This window comes from Hyalella azteca, unplaced genomic scaffold (genome assembly GCF_000764305.2).
Source record: "Hyalella azteca isolate HAZT.00-mixed unplaced genomic scaffold, Hazt_2.0.2 contig11274, whole genome shotgun sequence".
NCBI lineage: Eukaryota > Metazoa > Arthropoda > Malacostraca > Amphipoda > Hyalellidae > Hyalella > Hyalella azteca.
This window is the reverse complement of record NW_025941275.1, coordinates 145714-170333: the sequence shown is the minus strand read 5'-3', so window position 1 is coordinate 170333 and position 24620 is coordinate 145714. Positions and strand designations below refer to the sequence as shown.

Below are 24620 nucleotides of genomic sequence, written 5' to 3'. Positions count from 1 at the left end.
CGAAGGTAATATGATGCGCCGCCGCAGCCCTAGCAACAGTCAGCATATATACTCTCGTGAGCCTAATTTCACGGTGCCTTGATAACAGGTCTTGATTAATCGAGTCAAATTACGACAAGCAGATTAGTAAGCCGATTAGTTTGCAGATTAATTCGTGGATTAGTTAGCAGATTGGTAGGTAGGTTAGTTATAGCAGAAAAGTTACCAGATTAGTTAGAAGATTAGTTTGCAGATTAGTTAGCGGATTAGTTAGCAGATAAGTTAGCAGATTAGTTGAGAGATTATTAGTAGTTTAGTAGGATGATTAGTAAGCAGATTATGAAGAGCCCTGGATCGTTTGGTACAACGTAAAGCCTTGAAGCTGATATAATATCTTGGTTTATTTGCCTTTAAATTTTCAGTCCAATGCCCTGGAATACGACAGCAAACAAACGAAGTTTGTTCGAGCTCATTAAAACTTCGGCAACGTTTGTTTGCGACTTCAATAGATGTGTGTATGCAGTGACCCCTGGGAAATGTGTATGTAATAAACTGTATAATGAATAATATTACAACATAATTAAAGAATTTGCGGGAAATTTATGCAAAACAAATGCGATTATTATCACGGCAATAAAAGAATTACCCAACTTTAATTAAAATATTTATAGGCTTAAATATTTCACTTAAAATTGAACTTTGAATCGAAATCCATGACCCAAATTCCGGTTACGATTATTTATTTATAACTGAAACCGTATTTTATATACAAACTGTTCGGAATGATACTTTTTGTAGACAACATTAAAGCTATGATATTGAAGATAGTTTAGCTTGGGATTCTTGTTGTAGTTCAAAAGTCTCTTGATAATGAATTATGTATCATGATCATGTTTGAAAAATTCAATTGAACATTAAAATAAATGTATTATTTAATACAATTTAACAGTTTTTAATTAAACTACGTTTATCCTAATTCTATTAAGCAAAACTGAATTACGTACAATATATCAGTTACCTTATTTATGAGTTCCTCAAACATTTGTGACTTTATAAAACTAGTCGTGGAATAGATAGTTTTTACCAAGATAATTTATTATGCAAAAATGTATAGAAATCTCAGTATAAGTATAATCTATAATAAGTATTAAATCTCAAATCGGGGCTCTAACCGTAGAGTTTATCTAAGAATGCCTCCGGTGTGCAATATATGTATCTGCGGCGGCGCCTTGAGATTGACTGGAGAATTGAGACTGCGCTGAGTGCCTTGCAATCTCGGCCTGAGCTAATAAAGTACTGGCACATAGCAATAAATAAGCTTCTCTTGCGACCTGCTTTCTTATAACTCAATAAAAGCGACCCCAAATGCCTCATGAGCACCGCTTTATAGCCTCATATGAGTTCATCTCTCCATCAAATGCCAGCATATCAAGACCAAATGAACGCGCTGTGGCTCTTTTTAAATCTAAATGAATGGCTTTCTCTTCGACCGCAAGTTTGACGGGATCAAGGCGAAGTGTCTTTTTAGATTGATAGCTTATATAAATACGGAAACTGATATAATAAACAGGAATTATTCTGATGAAGAGCATTACATTCAACACAAAGTATTAGAATAGAATAGAAGTGTCGGCACTAAAGAAATAGGCCCAGTATTGTTGACCTCCGTACTATTTTCTTTACAATAGTTGATGAAAATTGATACCATCGACTGGCACGTTTTAAAGTATGACGGTATTCTTCAAAAATAGCATTCTGAGAATTACATCCAATATGAAAATACCTTCTTCAAAATGTGAATACATGAAAATATTTCGAAAGTGCAACTTTCCAAATACACATTTCTTTGCAAAACTGGGCGAAAAATCCAACTGGTAAAACTCAATTAAATAGAAAGAAATGAGAAAAGAGCATTAACCTAACTAATTGAAACTAAAAAAGAGCAAAGTTAAGTTAACTAAAAGAGCATTAACTTAACTAATTGAAAATGATACTACAGTGCGAGTCCCTCGCAACACTTAAGGTAGCGAGCGAAGTCGAGCGCGAGGTGTCCTGGAAGCCATCACGGGTTTAGATGTCAACGTATCAACATGCTGTTGAAGTCTTTGAGTTTGCTGTTCTCAGTAAATTAAGTGCTCCAGGTTCTCCATTGAAGATCGTCACGGGTTTAGATGTCAACGTATCAACATGCTGTTGAAGTCTTTGAGTTTGCTGTTCTCGGTAAATTAAGTGCTCCAGGTTCTCCATTGAAGGTCTTCACGGGTTTAGATGTCAACGTATCGACAAGCTGTTGAAGTTTTTGAGTTTGCTGTTCTCGGTAAATTAAGTTCTCCAGGTTCTCCATTGAAGATCGTCACGGGTTTAGATGTCAACGTATCGACAAGCTGTTGAAGTCTTTGAGTTTGCTGTTCTCGGTAAATTAAGTTCTCCAGGTTCTCCATTGAAGATCGTCACGGGTTCAGATGTCAACGTATCGAAAAGCTGTTGAAGTCTTTTGAGGTTGCTGTTCCCACAAACTTGAGTGCTAGAGGAATGGCTCTTTAAATGAGTCAAGTTCATTTATTACATTGAACATCGTCTCGGCTTCAGATATCAACGTTTAAACAAGCTGTTGAAGGCTTTGAGTTTGCTGTTCCCAATAACTTGAATGCTCCAGGTGTGGCTTTTTAAATGAATCATGGTTATTTATACTCCTGGAAATCGTTCTAGGTTCAGATATCAACAAGCAAGTTCAATTATTTTCGAGAATGCATGACTCGGAAATGATACAAGCATAGTGTCAAATCTGTCGAAGTTTCAAAGTTGCTTCATTCGTTATTTGAGTTTTCAGGTTGTTGAGACTATGTTTTCTATGTTTCAAATTAAAATGAATTAGACATGTAATCCGAATCTAAAAGCTTGAAATGTGCAATATTTTTATTTAAAAAATTGCTTGTTCAATATTAATAAAAATTTTGGATCACTTGGAACGACATTCAGCAAATGAGTTCGATTTGATGCGTTTAGTCGAGCCGAAGGAGTCAATAAGTGTGTGTGCAAAATTTACCAAGAGGAAACGTGCAACTGAGATTTATTTCCCTTGTAAGAAATATATCAGTTGGTAAATAAAATAAATGTTAGTCTTCTATGCAACGTAAAAATTCTGATATACCGGAATAGAATATATCTTTATCACAAAAATTAATTTGTCTTATAATAGAGATGAACGGAGCTCATGTCCTGCGCAAATGATGATAATGTAAAATGTTAAGCAATCACAAAAATTAATTTGTCTTATAATAGAAATGAACGGAGCTCATGTCCTGCGCAAATAATGATAATGTAAAATGTTAAGCATAAAAAGATTGAAGCCCCATTATATGTCGATGCAGGCTTACGAGCAGCTGCAGGACAAGCTCGGGCACTATAACATCTGCATCGCCGTCAAGCAGGAGCTCACTAAGGACTCAGGCGTCGGAAATGACACGACGTACGACAACATCGTCATGAACCTCCTCACCAAGTCCAGGGCGCGGGGTGAGTAACACACGTACGACAACATCTTGAGCACGCACACCATAAGGGACGCATTATCTGCATCCTACGTCTTGAGATGAGCGGAATAACGAGTACCTGGGCATGTGACATGAGCACGCACATGCTGCACTCTTAATGATCAATTGTATGTCATAACGTCTCTTAACTTAGCATGAAACAAATTATTATGAAGCAAAACAGGCATTCCGAGGTGGGGCTGACTATAACGATAGGGGGGAGGGTTGACTCTAAGGCAGTGAATCGCCGACTATCGATCATGACAGCTAAAGTCGATCAAACTATTGTGCGTGTCCAGCATTGAAACTTTTACAGCTCGAGGGGCACTTTTGTCTTTGTAATCATTATTATATTTGCCTCAATGCTGTCACGCAAAGACACATGGTGAACCGCTGTCAGTCTAAACTTCAATCGTAATGTAGAGGTTTGACACGCAGGTGTTCTCTGAACGAATCTGACGCGAGGTCACGAGCGGGCTGAGCGCTGTTAGGCTGGCCATTTGGTTCGTTGTCCTACATCTCGATTATCTACGAGGAGTCCAGCTACGGCATAAAGGTAACTGGACCTACATCTCGATTATGCACTAAGTGTCCTGCTATGGGTAAATTTGGATTTGAATATTATTTTCTTTCCGTTTAACGAATTATTGCAGAAACAGAGAATTGATTCAACCATTCTTTACTTAAATGATCCCCACTACAATAAGGAAAAAACCTTCGTATAAATTGATTTGACCGGTCCGCGGAGACAAAAAATTAATTTTCCAACAATTCTTGCCATGAAAGTTGCTAAATTAATTTGAAAGCCACATGAAGAAAATAAATTGATGATAGAGTCATTGTTCAAACAATTGAATTTCATGTTAATGAAATTCTGGCCTGTCATATTCGCTAAACTCGTTGGTTCTGGTTCGCAAATTGATTTTCGCTGGGATACCTTCCTCGTATGCTGGAAAATTGGATTATTAGTGACCGGAGACTTTAATAACGACTCTCCTGCATATACGCGGGAAGGTGATTTGGAGCGGTTCGATGAGGTGTTGGTTTCTGCCCTCTCGACCATCACCAATGTCAGCTTCGAGCGCGAATCTCTTGAACAAGCTGTGTTGCCGGTCCGGCTGGGAGGCCTGGGTATCCGTATGTCAAAGGACATCGCGCTCCCTGCGTTCATATAATCACTCCACTCCGTCCGTGGCCTAGTTGATGCTGTTTTACATAATGTACGACTGGCCGAGGACGACAGTTTGCGGATGGCGGTGGATGAGTGGCGCAATGGGAACGCAGGTATTGCTTTGCCCGAGGACGCGAGTTTGTGCCGGCACAAACTCGCACAAATTAGTTGGCACATTAGTTAGCAGATAAGTTAGCAGATTAGTTGACAGATTATTATTAGTTTGGTAGGATGATTAGTAAGCAGATTATGAAGAGCCCTGGATCGTGTGGTACAACATAAAGCCTTGAAGCTGATATAATATCTTGGTTTATCTTCGTGAAATTTCCAGTCCAATGCCCTGGAATACGACAGCAAACAAACGAAGTTTGTTCGAGCTCATTAAAACTTCGGCAACGTTTGTTTGCGACTTCAATAGATGTGTGTATGCAGTGACCCCTGGGAAATGTGTATGTAATAAACTGTATAATGAATAATATTACAACATAATTAAAGAATTTGCGGGAAATTTATGCAAAACAAATGCGATTATTATCACGGCAATAAAAGAATTACCCAACTTTAATTAAAATATTTATAGGCTTAAATATTTCACTTAAAATTGAACTTTGAATCGAAATCCATGACCCAAATTCCGGTTACGATTATTTATTTATAACTGAAACCGTATTTTATATACAAACTGTTCGGAATGATACTTTTTGTAGACAACATTAAAGCTATGATATTGAAGATAGTTTAGCTTGGGATTCTTGTTGTAGTTCAAAAGTCTCTTGATAATGAATTATGTATCATGATCATGTTTGAAAAATTCAATTGAACATTAAAATAAATGTATTATTTAATACAATTTAACAGTTTTTAATTAAACTACGTTTATCCTAATTCTATTAAGCAAAACTGAATTACGTACAATATATTAGTTACCTTTATTAACGAGTTCCTCTAACATTTGTGACTTTTTAGAACTCGTCGTTAAATGGATCGTTTTTCTCCAAGATAATTTATTATGCAGAAATTTATAGGAAGTATTGAAATCTCAAATCGGGGCTCTAACAGTAGAGTTTACCTAAGAATGCCTCCGGTGTGCAATATATCTGAGGCGACGCCTTGAGATTGACTGGAGAATTGAGACTGCGCTGAGTGCCCAGCAATCTCGGCCTGAGCTAAAAAAGTACTGGCACATAGCAATAAATAAGCTTCTCTTACGACCTGCTTTCTTATAACTCAATAAAAGCGACCCCAAATGCCTCATGAGCACCGCTTTATAGCCTCATAAGAGTTCATCTCTCCATCAAATGCCAGCATATCAAGACCAAATGAACGCGCCGTGGCTCTTTTTAAATCTAAATGAATGGCTTTCTCTTCGACCGCAAGTTTGACGGGATCAAGGCGAAGTGTTTTTTAGATTGGAAGCTGATATAAATATGGAGTATTTTAGCACTTACGGGAGCTCATATGTAAAAAAACGGGAATTATTCTGATGAAGTTCGTGAAATTCAACACAAAGAAGGAGCTTCGTAGATCTCCATACTATTTTCTTCCCAATAGTTGATGAAAATTGGTAATATCGACTTGCACGATTTCAAATTATGATGATATTCTTCAGATGGGGGCATTTTAAGAGTTACATCCGGCATCAAAATACATTCGAGATATTTTAAAAGTAAAACTTCCCAAATACTTATATTTTCTTACATAACTGCGCGAAAAATCTCGCCGGTAAAATTGTTTACTCAATGAAGTAAAAAGAAATAAGAAAAGCGTATCAACTTCCAATTGAAAATGAGACTTCAGTGCGAGTTCGCGCGGCGACCTTCGTACCACTTGAAAAACGAGCGAAGTCATGCGCGAGGTTTCCTGGAAGCCATCATGGGTTCAAACATCAACGTGTCAACAAGCTGTTGAAGGCTTGAGTTTGCTCGTCTCGATAACTAGAGTGCTACATTAAATGAGTCAAGTTTATTTATTATATTGAAGATAGTTACAGGTTCAGGCATCAACGTGTCAACAAGCTGTTGAAGGCTTGAGTTTACTCTTCCCCATAACTAGAGTGCCCAGATATAGTTATTTAATAATTTATATAATAAAATAATAAGAATTTATAAAATAATAATAATAAATAAATAAATAATAATAAAAGACCTCTTTAAATGAGTCATGGTCATTGGTGCTATTGGAAATCGTCCTAGATTCGGATATCATGAAACAAGTTCATTTATTTTTGAGAATGCATGACGAGGAAATGTTGATACAAGCATAGCATCAAATCTATCGAAGTTTTCATTCATTCCTAAGTTTGAATTTTCAGGTTTGTGAATTTCAGGATTTCTATGTTTCAAATTAGAATGAGTTAGCAATGTAATCCACATCATAAAGCTTAGAAATGGGCAACATTTTCATTCACCAATTGCCAGTTCAAAATAAAGAAAAAATTTGGACCAATTGGATTGACATTCAACTAATGTCAATAAGTGTGTGTGAAAAAAACTGAGTAGAGGAACGTACAACTGAGCTGCTGGATTTATTTACCTAGTAAAAATCAGTTGTTCAATTAAATGTTAGTCGTCTATTATCATGTTATTATAAAAAGTATCATTTCAGTATAAACAAATTAAAGCTCCTTTATATGTCGTTGCAGGCTTACGAGCAGCTGCAGGACAAGCTCGGGCACTATAACATCTGCATCGCCGTCAAGCAGAAGCTCACTAAGGACTCTGGCGTCGGCAACGACACGACGTACGACAACATCGTCATGAACCTCCTCACCAAGTCCAGGGCGCGGGGTGAGTGACACGTATGACAACATCGTCATGAACCTCCTCACTAAGTCCAGGGCGCGGGGTGAGTAACATACGTACGACAACATCGTCATGAACCTCCTCACCAAGTCCAGGGCGCGGGGTGAGTGACACACGTACGACAACATTGTCATGATCCTCCTCACCAAGTCCAGGGCGAAGGGTGAGTGACACACGTATGACAACATCGGCATGAACCACCTCGTCAAGTCCAGGGCGCGGGGTGAGTGACACACGTACGACAACATCGTCATGAACCTCCTCACAAAGTCCAGGGCGCGGGGAGAGTGACACACGTTCGACAACATCGTCATTGACCTCCTCACCAAGTCCAGGGCACGAGGTGAGTGACACACGTACGACAACATCGTCATTGACCTCCTCACCAAGTCCAGGGCGAAGGGTGAGTGACACACGTACGACAACATCGTCATGAATCTCCTCACCAAGTCCAGGGCGCGGGGTGAGTGACACACGTACGACAACATCGTCATGAACCTCCTCACCAAGTCCAGGGCGCGGGGTGAGTAACACACGTACGACAACATCGTCATAAAGTTCAAGTGCGGTGAGTGTTCAAATAAGGGTAGCCGAACCAATCAGTTAACATGTAAATAATGCTACTCTTATCTGATTATGAAACGGGGAAATTAGATAAAGACTAAGAATTGGATTGTCGAAGGATGGATTTCATCGGTATAAATAAATTATGAAGCAATACTGTTAAAATAATAATTTACTTGTTACGTAAATTAATCTAAGGTATGAATTATTTTATCGTTTCGGAAAGCTTTAACTGCAGTTTGATTTTTTCTTTCATCGCATATACATTATCTTAAATTATTGCTCAGTATTAGAGACAATTAAAAATAGAAATTGGTTTTTCATGGTACATATAAATTCAGAGCTGCAATTATATTTTATGAAATGCAGACTTTTCAGTCTCACTAAGTTAACTCATAAAATAATTGCCAGCAAATGGACAAAATAAGATTCAAGTTTGAAATTTAAATGCGCAGTGAAGAATATTGATGCGCAGCTCATCAGAGAAGAGATCGTTATTTCAATTTTATGTACAATTGCAAATAAATTTTGTATATCTACAAATTGAAGTGTAGGCAGATTAAATAAACATTTTTATGTACACGCAACATTTGATATCAATTGAGCTGAGTGCGCTGGCGAATTTTCTTCAGCACTTCCTAAAGTTTTGAATTCCGAAGCTCGGCGCAAAGAGACACTTGACATTCCCGTATTTGTGGAAGCGTGGTCTCAGGTTGAATAAAATACCATCTATACCAGCGCTCTGAATACCTGCCTTGGCAAGTCATCAGCGTTTGTCTCGAGCGCCTCGCTGGTGGATTGTGCAATCGAACGAAGATCCGTATTGCATGCAATGTGCCGCTCTTTTTTATTGTATTCCCACAAAACCTCAGGAGCGACAATTTTATTCCTGTATCTTAGGCCTGCAGGTCTGAGCAATGGTTTGAAAAACTTTTTTGAATGCGAACTACTAATAATTCAAGCGTTCCTGAGCCTTTTGGGCTGTGCAATTTTAATATTAATATACCAAGCGATAATTTATTATAATATTGAACCGTTTATAACCCTCATATCAGACTTTTTGAAACATAGGCATAGTTTGAGTACAGTCGTCAGCTTGTTATCTACTTAATGTAATGAATATATAAGTTTTGGCGTTTTTTATTTGTAAATTTTGGTGAGAAATCTGTTTTTGAATTTCGACTAAACCAACTAATTGTATCAGTGGTCAGTAACTGAATTGGACTTCGAAGCATTTCCCACATAGATATCATGAATTTTCATGACTTATAATTTATTTGAAATTTTGGTTAATCTGTGTTTCAAGTAATCTAGTGACATTATATCTATGAAACTGTTGCAATATTTTCATTTCAAGACAGCTTTATTATTGGCCTTGGTTTGTCAATCAAGTTGGTGGTCGTGTGATTTCGCTACCTTTTGATTTGCTTATTTCATACGAAATTTGCTTGTAACGCAGCTAGTCAAGCTCACTAAAGTCAGAGTAGCGAAACAGTATATATGTTTCGTGTTCATCTGCGCAACGGTACCTACATTTCACCTGGATAATCAATCATTCATGATTTTAATTATTTTAGCTTCCTCGCATATAGTTTCTCTCTGAGATTTCTTTTCTACTGATTTAATATCATATTTGTAATGATTGTAATCTGGAAACCGTTATAGATTTAAAACTTTACGGTAATACGACGTGTTTCTTGTATCATCACAGCGCTGCCGGCCAAATATTATAAACCTCAGTTTTTACCAAAAATTCGAACCGGAGTGATTCTTGACGCGCAATAAATCTTTGATATTTAAACCCGTTGGTTCTAATTATACTCCTGGAGGAATGCTGGACGCCGTTCGATTACTTCGAAGTTTTATATTTAAGGCTCCACGATGGAAGCATAGTCCAGTCAGTCTCAACAGGCGTGAGTTGCAAGTCCTCTTTTTCCCGACATTTCTAAAAAATTTCTATCTGAAATTAAGCCCATCGAACGAGCAACCCTGACAACTATGGATGCTTTGTTTGAGAGACGAGGGGCGCGTAATTAACCCATTCTTCTTCCCTCTGCTCCAGCGATATCCAAAGAATTTCTCCCTGGACATCGTGATATCCAGGAAAACAGAAAGTCAGAGACAAATTAGTCTGTAATTCTTAGGAAATCTCTTGCCGTGTGTATTGGTTTTCAGATGATCAATGAGTCGAATAATGGTTTATTTTTTCTGAACCAGCATGAAGGCTAATGCTAGTCGTTAATATAATTGGTTACCAAAGCTCCTGAAATTTAAAGTCACTTCCTTGAGTCCTTACTCAGAAATGCATGTAGTTGAAATGTGTTGCAATTCAGTTCTAAATTACGTTCCGAATATCAGTTTCTACTTTGAAATTAAAATGTCGATGTTATCGTTGGAGCACAGTTTATCATTGTGGCGGGTTCCATAATCCCGAGCTACTGTCTCCGCCATAAAGAGACCTAGAACGCGCTAAGGAATGTTTTCTTGTGAAGCGTGAACGGATTAGTTCATCGTGTCAGCAGAAACTTAGCATTGCACATGAAGTTCGTAATCTTCCACGCCATTGACCGCAATTAGATCTTAGGAGTCAATACAAAAATCAAGATATAGGATTAATACAAGAGTCAAGATATTGGAGGCTAAGATGTCTTCCATTGTAAACCTAAAGTAATCTTGGCTTGAAATTTATACTCTGAGTCTCTGACGTGCTAGACGCGTAATTTTGCGCCTGTACATGTATCAAGTACGTCTTTTTTGTTTTTTCAGTTTACAAGTTTCAAGTAGGGAGATGAATTCCTTGGTTTCCTTTGCCCTAACTTTGTTCCCTGCTCGAAAGGGCTTAATCCGAAAGTGCTTGCTCGGAGCAATCATTATCCGTCGAATCAATCATTTCGCAATATTTAAGTCGACTTTCATAATATAAGTGAGAGCCAGAAAATTTTGAGGTTATTTGCAACCGAATCGAGGAAAAATAAAAGCTGGCAGACAAGCTCACCAAGAAGTTAGGACAAGCTTGGCAGGCTCGGTGATGGATGCGTCTCATTAACTTACATACCGCGGCAAGGCAGGATTTCTCACATCGGAATAAGGAAGAAGTCATTGCTTCGTTATGGCTCTACAGAGGTAAGGAAGTTGTCAATATCTGACCAGAAATCAGTTCCCCTTAGTCTATCTAACATCGGTGAAGCATTCATGCGTGAACGTTGCGCGCACTGGCGGTCAGTGTGCGATCATTTCCCAATTGCCCCCAACTCTGGCCAGAGGGGCGGTGGCCCAGTGGCTCGAACTCGGGGTTACCTTTGTTGGTAGTGCTATTACCGTATGCAATTTAAAGACTTTATCAGCAAGAAGGAGTAACTGAGCATCATCTACTCAATTTAATTGCTCTGCACTGAGATAAAATTAGTAACAATTTTCATGCCTAACAAACTGCAACGCTGCATTAACCTTGGTACTGGCGCGCGTATACGTGGTGGCTCAAACGTCTCAGTATCTGATTCAAACCGATTTGGACACATTTTTTTCCACTGCATGCTGTAAGGCGGTTCGGTTCTTATTAGGAGAATAATTAATTATCAGTATACTTTATTCGTAATAGATTTAAGAACAGAGCAGTCAGATCAAGATTGTTCGCAATCATATGACACTACTTGGAACGGATCATTCGTAAAGAGCCGCATTAGTGCAAGAATCGGTCTCTCGACGGCCAGCTTGTTACCCTGATACGTACGAAGATCTTCATATCGGATGCTTTGTAATTACTGTTTTCATTGGAGTAACTCTTTAGTCAACCTGGAAATTTCGTATGTTCCTAGAGCACAACTTTTGTCTTGTGTATCTCTGTGCTTTGTGCAACTCACTGAGAGAAATTTTTTCCATTGTAATGGAAGCACAAATTTATTAACGACTCATTCTGGAATGTGTTAATTAAAGTCCTGAGTTATTTCAGGCTTTCTGGGTGAATTTAAAATACAACAATAAATTTTAGAAATAGGAACTTGTGACCATTAATAAATATCGTTAGATTTACACATAAAAAATTGAGAAATTAAAAAAATAAATTTTACTTAAAAAAATAATGCCAACTCGAAATTTTGCTGAGTTGATACAATTTATATTTGGTGAAAAATTCCTTAGCGTTACGCCTGCCTTCCGGCGCAATATGTAAATCAGAGAAACGCGTTAGCTGATACAGCGGCGAACTTTGCGTCTGCTTGCCTATAAAGCGTTGCATGATTTGTACGTTGATGAAGGAAATCGTATCCTTTGTCAGGGATGGAAACCTGTTTATTTATTTCTTATACTACTAATATTCCACCATCCATTTCACACGATAAAGTTTTAATTAAATTATTCAGTTTATTAACACTTTCCTGTCAGTCTCAACTATCGCTTGCCGCAGTAAAATGAAGCAGCATGGCAGAATGTTAACTATTGAATCTTTGCACTATAATTATTTAAATACGAGGGTTATGTATTTTCTGCTTTTTAGTGAACATAAATATGGAAATAATTTGCGTTGGCAAGGTTTTCTCTTCCTCTTTCTTACTTGGAAACGAAATTGTTGGGCAAATCCATAGTTCTTTGTGGTTGTTCTTTTATGTTTACGCATATGCATTCTTTCACGAAACAAAACTGCACATTCAGGAGGCTTAAACTCCCTGTTTTAATATCATAATTGATGCGTGTTTCTGTATAAATCTAAATTTCTCTATCAAACTTTGCCAGAATTCCAATTAACTCTGTAAAACAATTTTTGGCCGCCTGAGCCTCCTCTGACCGTACCGAGAGTTTCTACATGAACATAACGCAAACGCACCAAAGTTATAAGCTCACTCGCATGAAGTATAGGGAAAACCGTTCGAATATTCGCGAAGTGAAAATCAGGTCAAGTAAAAATCAGGTATAAATCAGGTCTTTTGATAATTTGGTCTCATATCATCAAAGATAGCGAGTTAAATCATTTTCGTAATAACTGGGACGTAGCACGCATAGCAAGTTTTGCCAATTAATTTAAAATATTCTAAAAATCTACATTATTCAGAATGAATTTCACTGTATGACTAGTGTATGATCTGCGATGAAATAAGTTTTAAATTTGGCTCATGACTATACTGATTGTATAAATGCGTTACCAAATTGTACAGATAAGGGCTTCCTCCAATAAAATATTTTCAAAAGGATCTCGCACTGAAATAGACTTACAAGACTCTCACTTCAATCATGGACCACACAATGTCGCGAGAAGACGCTGTCTTGAAAGCCTGCGAGGTCATTCACCCAGGACTGCATGGCGTCGCTAGGACACTTTTTTGAGGCACACAAAGGTTCGCGTGAAAGAACGTCGCCGGCGTCGAGCATTTAATGCAGGTATTTCGACGCCGTTCTATAAGGAAGCACAATCTCGCCACCAATGCGGCGGGACCTTCGCTGACACCGAGAGACACCGGGTACGCTGATGGTAGTCAGGACGGGTACGCTGATGGTAGTCAGGACGGGCACGCCGGTGTTAGTCAGGACGGGTACGTCGATGTTAGTCAGGACGGGCACGTCGATGTTAGTCAGGACGGGCACGTCGATGTAAGTCAGGACGGGCACGCCGATGTTAGTCATGGTGGCACGTCAGCCACGGCTTACACGGCAGTCGTCAGCCAAGACAGGCCCGTTAGTCGTACATGCAAGGTTTGAAGGCTTGTGGTCACAGTCCAGCTAACTCGTCCACAGTCTCTCACGTTCACCATTTTCTCTGAGGCGATATGCTGGACAAGAGTAAGATTGGTCCAGTGTTTCGTCAAGTTTTACTACAACATGACTGCAGATTTGAGTGACGCAATTCTATACCTTCACTGGCTTAATATTTCACATACTCTAGATATCTGTCATTACTGATGGAATAATTCACTTAAACCTGAAACATTTTAGGAAAATTAGGCTCGCTTCTCCTCTGCAATGATAACTTCTCAAGGCACCTCGCGAATTGCAGCACCAAGTCAAGGCTAGACGATTTACTGTAAACCACCCAGTGCAATCAATGACAAGCTAAGCTAATAGCACTGATGTAATATCACGACACTGATGGCATGACAATAGTATCACCATTAAATGATATTAGTACACTGGCATCACTACACTAATATCACTACACCGATATTACTATGCCAATATCACTACACCAATATTACTATGCCAATACCACTACACTGATATTACTATGCCAATATCACTACACTGATATTACTCTGCTAAATATTACTACACTGATATTACTATGCCAATATCACTACACTGATATTACCCTGCTAAATATTACTACACTGATAGCTTGAAAAAATTTTCTTGTTCACGATTGTTTTGTGCACTCAACTTGTATTACCTTATTACTGACTATTATTCCCTCAAATTCTGTTTCAGTAAATCAGAATTTCCTGAAACCTTTTCCTTAAAACCTTAAAAAACAGTGCGACTCGATTTACTGACCCGCTATGAGCTCAAGGCTCAGTAATCTGATCATTAAAGCGTATCATCAAAGGCCTTCATCAATATGGCACGTTTTATTGATGATTCGATCTCCGGCACGTCGTTAAAACGTAGCAATAAATCCGTTTATTGACATCACAACGGCGCACTGCACTCAATGCCGAGCCTGGCACTGGGAACTCAAGGATGTGATGGCCACACTGGGGCAGCTTTGTGCAGCCTATCAGTTAAAACTGTTCTTAATTCTGATCTAAATGGCAAAAACTTGTTCATTAATTAATGAAGGGTGAAATATGTTTTGTATAAACATGACAAATAACGCACTCAATGATAAAATAGCACATTTCTGACTTGTTATTACAATTGATCAAAATTCTGCTTCAGAATTGAATTTTAGTTATAATTTATAATTAAAAGTTGTGCGTTTAATAATTGCATATTTAAGTCCATGTTCAATAATAGATGCTAATTACAGTTGCGTTCATTTCTTACAGACAATCAATTGAGCATTTTATTGTGAAGATTTCGGGTCCTTGGGCACAATGCGGATAAGCGCGTTTAGAGGAGGCAGCGAGATGCCAGTGAGTATCAACATTCCGAAGTATTTGGCAGCGATTGAATGTAATTTTTACGTAAAATGATTGAACTTAAACTCCGGACTGGAATGCTCTGGAAATTGCATCTTACTTTCGCTGCTTTCAATATTTCGTATTATATTGGGGAAATTAATTGAATGAAAAATTTCTCGAGAAGAACAAATTTAAGTGAATTTCAGATTGATAGTTTTAGTCAAATAATAATATACAGATACAGGATTTCCACTCTATTTACATGAAGTGAAGTTTATCGAGTTTAAACCAATATAAATCGCCCAATCATAATGATAATTTTCTTAATGGAAATATGCACTTCTCAGCTTAACTGTAAATAACTACGAGCGAATTGACGGAGTGAGGGAAAGCAAGTCATTGCTATGACGGCGGGCCAAGTTCGGTGTGTGTGGAATTAATAAGAAATTAATAAGGCTGAGGTGCTCGATGATGACGATGGTGGGCGGTATAGCGCTCTCAGAAGACTCTTTAATCCATGCATTTCAGCAGGGTGGCCAATGTTATCATCGCCACCCACACCAACCTCACACAGTTGGATAAACATGTCTATATCAGTGTAGTTTATAGTTGGGCACCATGCGTAATTCTACTAGCATCATCTCTAATCGGAATTTATTCCCTCAATAATTTCTAAATTTCTTCTACCTTTTTACCAAACATAGCCTTTTTAATGAAAAATTGATATTCCATACCCTATATTCCAATCACGGGGTTGAGATATTTTAAGTTTCGAAATTCGGAAATGCTGGAGCAACGTCGCGCCAGCAACAATAATCCGATTAAACGTCTATCGGATGTTTGAAGAAATTTTCTTTTAATTTTATTCAAGAGCTGCCATCAACATGACTGAAGTACCGGGACAGATGAATATCCTAACGTTGCTGTTGATATAACTTCTGAGTTCCGGAAGGGTGATAACGATGCCCATTTTAGAACCACAGCTTTTTTTCTGCTCTGCTCAAGTTATGCGTGCATCTTATATTTAGTGTTTAATTATTATTGAGTTTAATTTTTGAATTGTTATATTCTCCATGCATTTTAAACCTTCAACTGATCGATATCTCTTCGATATAATCCTGATACAGCAAGGGTATGGTTGGAGTAATGCAGCTATCTTCAATTCCCATTTATAATGCTTAGTATGGGAATGCGGCCATGAACGTAATTTCGTGTTTCTATGACAAATTCGGCCTTCAAAAATTTCTATAAATTGCTAAATTGCTTCTTATTTCAGATTTCTCGTCTTTACTCTCCTGGATGAAGCGATTCTATTTTTAATCGGGCTAAAAACAATTTTGTCAGCATTTAAGCATTTCAACGGCAATATAGCCGCGACTCAGGCCATGTCTGCAGTTTAGGCACGCAGGCTGGCAGTCGTAATGGCGTGCCTGTGAATAAGTACCTAATAAGTAATAAGTACCTAATTCCCGTGACTCTGTTAGCTGAACTTCGTAATGACCGGCGACGCGGGGGCCGATTAATTGATTTGGCTTTGTGGCACCTGGCACCGAGGCGAGAGAAACGGACAGGGACTGCGACACCGGCTGCCCATGATTGAATCGTGCACTACTCAACTAAGAAACGTTATTTTAGGTATTATGTTTATTTTTTTTAATTAAGGAAAATTACCGTTTTCCTACACGAAACCCAAGCAGCTACTAGTTAGGTGGCACTAGGTGCTTCAATGTAAGGGTTCATCGATTATTCCTGCATGAGCAATACCTCTGCTATGGAATGATCAAGTTTAAATGGCTGTTAAGCAATAAGCTAAATAATATTAATGAAGTGACATTTTAGTGCAATGAAGAATATACGGACGGCCCTCAGCGGTTTCGTGAGCCTGCGCCATATTTCATCCGATAAGTAAGAGAAGCAAAAGATTTGCCCGTGAACAGATATTATTGACACTTACAGTGACACACTTCTGTGTCATTACGTAAATTAGTCTATTTTTAATATATTTCTATATTAGTCTACTCTATGCTAATCCAAACAGAACTTCAAGGCAGTGAAAGCGAACTCGAAATTATTGATGCGGCAGCAGAGCGACCTTCAACAAGCGCTCATTAAGTGCTCGCCTCGCATATTTTCATACGCATGTTTAGAACGATCGATGTCGGGGGTTATACATTTGAACACCAATAATGGTGTCATCGATAATCATATTACATAATAATTCTCATGAATATGTTTATACATCACTTAAAGTCGACATCCATCATAATGTGGAGCTCCACAACTTGCAGGGCACCTACATAGAGAGAAGTTTGATGCATAAATTGCTTCAAATTATACCTTTAGAGTTGGGGTCGTTGACTTGTTTCTGCGCCTTATACTTGCAGGCAAACGTCCATGTAAGTCTTCAATATATTTCTGCACAAGTTTTCTTTTCATGTTCGAAATGATAGATCGGTTGAATGCTCAATCGGACTGAATTGAGTGTTTGGCCTCTGAAAAATGTGGTTATTGAGTGGCGTTATGCGTTGTGCAGCTTTTGTTTATGATTTACTGAATGGGGTTTTAAAATTGAAGAAATTAAATATTAAAGCTCATCTTTTGTAAAAGGATACAAAGCTGTAACGAACTTTCATTACCGAATAAGAAAAGGATAAATTCAACTAGAGCGACTGCAAATGCTATACGAACAAAAGAATACATGTTCGCGTCGCCGACGGTCCAGAGACTCCAACACAACACAGATCTCTGTTAATGGCTGCAGTAACGAGGCTGCTGCTGCTCAATGCCGTATTAAATTTCACCTTCAAATTTTGTACGAAAATTGAAACTATATAGAAATTTAGAAGTATTATCTGTGATAACAAACTAAATGCAGAACATTGCTGTTCTCGCGGATCATTTTCAGTCGTAAAGCTTATACGATTCAGACCGAGAGATCCTACTTTTAACTCGCGTGCTTATCATTCAAACAACAATGTTAATGTTTTTAGTGCCCCATAACCATCACAGTGCGTGGTTCTCATTCACGCGGTAAAACTAATTTTCAAATAGCCGTTGTTCACGGTGTGATTGTGAATAACATTCTGTATAAACTTCCACTGCCTTAACCTCTTAGGAAAACATTGCTCCGGTTATGAGTTGCGTGAGCTAAATGTAATTGAAGGGACTTGAATAATTGAGTCAATTCTAAGGCAACGATTATGAAGTTGTCTGGTTTGACAGGGATTACGTCGCTAACACAAAAGCAGCATACAAATAACACAATAGCAGCATACAAATAGCACAATAGCAGCATACAAATAACGCAATAGCAGCATACAAATAACACAATAACAGCATATAAATAAAACAATAGCAGCATGCAAATAACGGTGTATCTCGTTTTGCTGATTTATTTGGTGATTGCAGCAAGCCAGCTAGAGCTCCCTACATATCGGTTTAATATTTTACAGCCGTTCAAATCAAATTCCTGACAATAAAATTAAATTTTTATATAATATAACTAAAGGGTTTATGTAGCTTTGTTACTTTGATTTGGTGTTCGCTGAACTGAACAGTTTATATAGTATTCTGCTGTCGATCGCCTTCTTCGTTGATTGAGGTTCATGGAATTCAGTAGAATGAATTTATCATCGCAGGATCGATCGCCTGCATCAGTCAATCGACTGGACTTTGCAGTTCAGTTAGCATATGAGTTTCTTGTGTCAATAAATTCCTGATGCTCAACTACTACCTGGACGTGATGGACAGGAAGAAGTGCATTGCATGCCAAATGATTTGCAGACCTGGCAACGAGGCGCAAAGCTTCAACTTTATAATGTTATTTGGATCTTATTAAAAAAATATTCTTGATCTCATGTTGGGATTTCTCATTTGTTGCGGAGGAATTGTCCATTCATTCCGAAAAGTTATAATAAGAAAAACTGGGCACATTGTTTTTTACTCGATCTTTCAATTTTTTAAAGCCATTTAACGAGAGAAAATTATCTTAGAATTTGTTTACATCATACAGAAATATGAGTGTGTCAAATTTCAATGAGTCTTCGGCTACATCGTTCATATGTGGAGAAAAACTAACGGAATATTGTGAGTATGAATTATTCTCCACGACATCAATATTTATCCTTTAATGAATAAAATTCCATGACCAAATTGAAATCACAGAAAACGATTTTGATGCAAGCGTGAATAACGGGCCTGTTAACATGGATGTGAACTTGATAAGGCAAGACTTGTATCTAGAATTTTTTAGAATTCTTCAACTTTTATTAACATCTTCTTGTTGTTTCTCCAAAAATATGAGCATTTGTATCGACTGTGCAATGAGAATTATTTTACGATGTCCATCGCCTTCTGTAGCCCTTTTGCGTTGACGCAGCATTCGTAATGCACGGCATTCGCGACGATCTCTTCTGGGCGGCGAATAATAGAAACCTTAGTGCGGACTTCGAGGCCAGCTACTGTGACTCAGAAAAGTGTCCGCAAACTAGATATTTCGCATTTCTTATGAGCACTCTGTATGATATCACTTACTTGGTCCCTTTTAATCTACATGTTAGAGTACCTGTTACCACAGCATTTATTTTACGGCTTTAACATGATCGGTCAAAATAAGAAGACGGTAATTGTAAGTGGTCGATGTATCGATCAGAAAAATCAATTGAATAGAAAGATATGCGTGCAAATAATGCAATTATATTGATGACCATGAATTTTTCAGGTTATTGACCATGAGAATTCTATTTGGACTGCGTCACTGCTTCTCTCGACTTTACCAATTTGGTTGTCTTCAAGGATCTTCTTTTTTCTAAACATTGAAACTCACGTGAGTTCTTCTTTTCCGACAAATTCCCATTTTTGAGCCGCCATTCCTTGTCTCCTAATACGATGACACCATGAGTGGTAATCAATTCAAATTATCGAATTTCGAAAATTAAAAATAAAAAGATTAAATTTCACTTCAGCGCCACAGTTCTCAATTCTTGCTGTGATGTGTATACCGATACCGGCAAAGTGTTGGCATCGTTGTTATTCCAATGCATCAGCATTCGTAAAATTTGCGGGTTATTTCGTGGTCTAATATAGTATGTGTTTCGCATATATTTTTTGATATATTTGTGTTGCATGTTACCATCTTAATTTCGAAACATACATGTATAGATATCAACCGTGTATAATTATAAATGAAGAAATAAGCTCAATTGCTATAGGTTTGCTGCTTCGGTATAGAGACAGGTGGTATCGGAGTTTTTCGATCCCCTATGTAAACTGCAGCAAGTTTCAGAATTTGTTTTTTTGTTGCGTTTGGCTCTGTGTGTTCCTAAGGGCGAGGCTCATGCCAAGCGTTCATTAAATCAGCATCTATGCAAGAAATTATATATCACGTATTTTTTATGCAAAAACTTTTCTCACGCGAATTTTGTCACAGCGAGAGACTGCATGAAATTAAATTATTCCAGCGAGGGTTGAATTTAGGCAGGCTTGATGCATATTTGACATGACGTCTACAGTTCAGGCTGGAACATCGAATATTCGAACGGTAGTTGACTTACGGCCTGCATTCTGCATGTTTGATCTTACGTTCACAGTTTACGCTGCTCGATAAAAATGAGGATTGACTTTAAGTAGGCATTCTGACTTCTCATCTATAGTTGATGTTGCAATTTAAAATTTGCGTGAATTTTCGGAATAAGAAAACTCCATTATGAATTCCTTAAATTTGAGCTCGAACGAAATATCTGGAGGCAAAATTTTTATTCGTTAAAAAATTATGCCGGAAGAAAGTTGTTTTGTTAGTCAGGACGGGTACGACGATGTTAGTCAGGACGGGTACGCCGATGTTAGTCAGGACGGGTACGTCGATGTTAGTCAGGACGGGCACGTCGTTGTCAGTCAGGACGGGTACGCCGATGTTAGTCAAGACGGGTACGCTGATGTTAGTCAGGACGGGCACGTCGATGTTAGTCAGGACGAGTACGCTGATGTTAGTCAAGACGGGTACGTCGATGTTAGTCAGGACGAGTACGCTGATGTTAGTCAAGACGGGTACGCCGATGTTAGTCAGGACGAGTACGCTGATGTTAGTCAAGACGGGCACGTCGATGCTAGTCAGGACGGGCACGCCGATGTTAGTCAGGACGGGCACGTCGATGTTAGTCAGAACGGGTACGCCGATGTTAGTCAGGACGGGTACGACGATGTTAGTCAGGACGGGTACGCCGATGTTAGTCAGGACGGGCACGCCGATGTTAGTCAGGACGGGTACGCCGATGTTAGTCAGGACGAGTACGCCGATGTTAGTCAGGACGAGTACGCTGATGTTAGTCAAGACGGGCACGTCGATGTTAGTCAGGACGGGCACGCTGATGTTAGTCAAGACGGGCACGTCGATGTTAGTCAGGACGGGTACGACGATGTTAGTCAGGACGGGCACGCCGATGTTAGTCAGGACGGGTACGCCGATGTTAGTCAGGACGGGTACGTTATGCCAATATCACTACACTGATATTACTATGCCAATATCAATACACTGATATTACTGTGCTAATATCACTACACTGATATTACTATGCCAATACCACCACACTGATTTTACTATGCCTTTATCACTACACTGTTATTACTAAGTCAATATCACTACACTGAGATCACTTTCATTTTTACACTCAAATTTACCCAGTTATAGCAATACACTGGTTTCACTATTGTAGGATGAACAATTTTTTTACATTGCTTTGTGCGCTCAACTTGTATTACCTTATTACTGACTATTATTCTCTCAAATTCTGTTTCAGTAAATCAGAATTTCCTAAAATCTTTTCAAATACGTTGAAAAATCAGTGCGACTCGATTTACTGACCCACTATGAGCTCATGGCTCAGTAATCTGATCATTAAAGCGTATCATCAAAGGCCTTCATCAATATGGAACTTTTTATTGATGACTCGATCTCCGGCACGTCGTTAAAACGTAGCAATAAATCCGTTTATTGACATCACAACGGCGCACTGCGCTCAATGTCGAGTCTGGCACTGGGAACTCAAGGATGTGATGGCCACACTGGGGCAGCTTTGTGCAGCCTATCCTTTCACACTGTTAATAATTCTGCTCTAAATGGCAAAAACTTGTTCATTAATTAATGAAGGGTGAAATATGTTTTGTATAAACATGACAAATAACGCACTCAATGATAAAATAGCACATTTCTGTCAGCTGTAGATATGATTTCGATAAAAACTCAATGCCATTTTGAGAGGTTTTGTTTTTTATCAGGGCGTTTTAATGATCTAAAATATCACTCAGCTGCGAGAAATCACGAAAAAATTTAATTTGGAGCAATATGCGCTTGTTAATTACTGCTTTTCATTAGAGTGTGTGCATGTACAATAATTAATGACTTTCATATCGAGAACGTTGTTATTACGATCTAAATCAGAGGAACTTGATAATTAAAAATCTTGTCTATTACGTAATTAGTATATTTTGTTATTAATCTAAGGCCTCGCTGCAGTAGCCTTGATGAATATTATTGAGTTTAGAGCCATCTCTCTGAACTGCAAATATGCGTGCAGTTTAGAGTGCAAATTAATCTCTCAGATCTGAATTAATGTTCCAATATTCGCAGCCAGAGCTCGGCTCTTGTTCAATCAATTCCTTCCTCCGACTCCCCTGCAGTTCTGACTTGTTATTACAATTGATCAAAATTCTGTTTCAGAATTGAATTTTCGTTGCAATTAGAAGTTGTGCGTTTAATAATTGCATATTTAAGTCCATGTTCAATAATGGATGCTAATTACAGTTGTGTTCATTACTTACAGACAATCATTGAACATTTTATTGTAAAGATTTCGTGGCTATGCAGCACAATGCGGATAAGCGCGGTTAGAGGAGGCAGCGAGATGCTAGTGAGTATCAACATTCTGAAGTATTTGGCAGCGATTGAATGTAATTTTTACATAAAATGATTGAACTTAAAGGCCGGACTGGTATGCCAAGAAATTGCATGTTACTTGCACTGTTTTTACCAATATTTCGTATATTTCATATCTGTTGATGAAATTTAATAAAATGAAAAATTTCTCGAGAAGAACAGATTAAAGTGAATTCTATGTTATAGCTTCAGTCAAGTAATAATATACAGGGACACGATTTCCACTCTATTTACATGAAGTGTAGTTTACTCCAGTTTACACCAATATAAATCGCCCAATCGTTAGGATAATTTTCTTAATGGAAATATTCACTTTTCAGCTCAACTGCGAATAAAGACGAGCGAATTGCGGAGAGAGGGAAAGCAAGTCTTTACTATAATGGCGGGCCAAGTTCGGTGTGTGTGTAATTAATAAGAAATTAATAAGGCTGAGGTGCTCGATGATGATGGTGGTGGGCGGTATAGCGCCCTCAGTAGACGCTTTAATCGATGCGTTTTAGCAGGGTGGCAAATGTTATCTTCGCCATTCACACCAACGTGACACCGTTTGATAAACATGCCTATATCAGTGAAGTTTATACAAGTATTTGGGCACCATGTGTAATTTTCCTATAGCATCATCGTTGATCGAAATTTAGTCCCTCAATAATTTCTAAATTTCTTCTACCTTTTACCAAACATAGCCGTTTTAATGAAAAATTGATATTCCATACCCTACATTCCAATCACGGGAATGACGAACTTTAAGTTTCGGAATTTGAAAATGCTGAAACAACGTAGTGCCAGCAACAATAATAATCATCATGACTGAAGTGTCGGGACAGATGAATATCTTATAACGTTGCTATTCATATAACTTCTGAGTTCCTGAAGGGTGCTAACAATGCCCATTTTAGAACCACAGCTTCTTTCTGCTCTGCTCAATTCATGCGTGCATCTCATATTTAGTGTTTGAGGTTAATTTTTAATTGTGAAATTCTCCATGCATTTTAAACCTTCAACTGATCGATATCTCCTAGACATTATCTTGATACAGCAAGGGTATATGGCTGGAGTGATGCAGCTATCTTCAATTCCCATTTACAATGCTTGGTATGGGAATGCGGCCATGAACGTAATTTCGTGTTTCTATGACAAATTCGGCCTTTAAAAATTCTCCAAATTGCTAAATTGCTTTTTATTTCAGATTTCTCGTCATTATTCTCCTGGATGAAGCGATTCTATTGTTAATCAGGTTAACAACAATTTTGCCTGCATTTAAGCATTTCAACGACAATCGCCGCAACTCAGGCCATGTCTGCAGTCCAGGCACGCAGGCTGGCAGCCGTAATGGCGTGCCTGTGAATAAGTACCTAATTCCCGTGACTCTGTTAGCTGAAGTTGGTGCCGTAATGGCGTGCCTGTGAATAAGTACCTAATTCCCGTGACTCTGTTAGCTGAACTTCGTGCCGTAATGGCGTGCCTGTGAATAAGTACCTAATTCCCGTAACTCTGTTAGCTGAACTTCGTGCCGTAATGGCGTGCCTGTGAATAAGTGCCTAATTCCCGTGACTCTGTTAGCTGAACTTCGTGCCGTAATGGCGTGCCTGTGAATAA

At 38.4% G+C, this 24620-nt stretch overlaps 1 protein-coding gene across 1 annotated transcript in view; it reads left to right on the top strand.

Moving 5' to 3' along the window:
* The window catches only part of LOC108680634 (metabotropic glutamate receptor 3), a 75083-nt gene that overhangs the window by 21586 nt on the left and 28877 nt on the right, over nt 1-24620 (top strand). The window contains exon 5 of the mRNA XM_018169506.1: nt 7325-7469. Within this exon, the coding sequence (XP_018024995.1) occupies nt 7325-7469 (145 nt within the window). The remainder of the gene's footprint in view (nt 1-7324; nt 7470-24620) is intronic.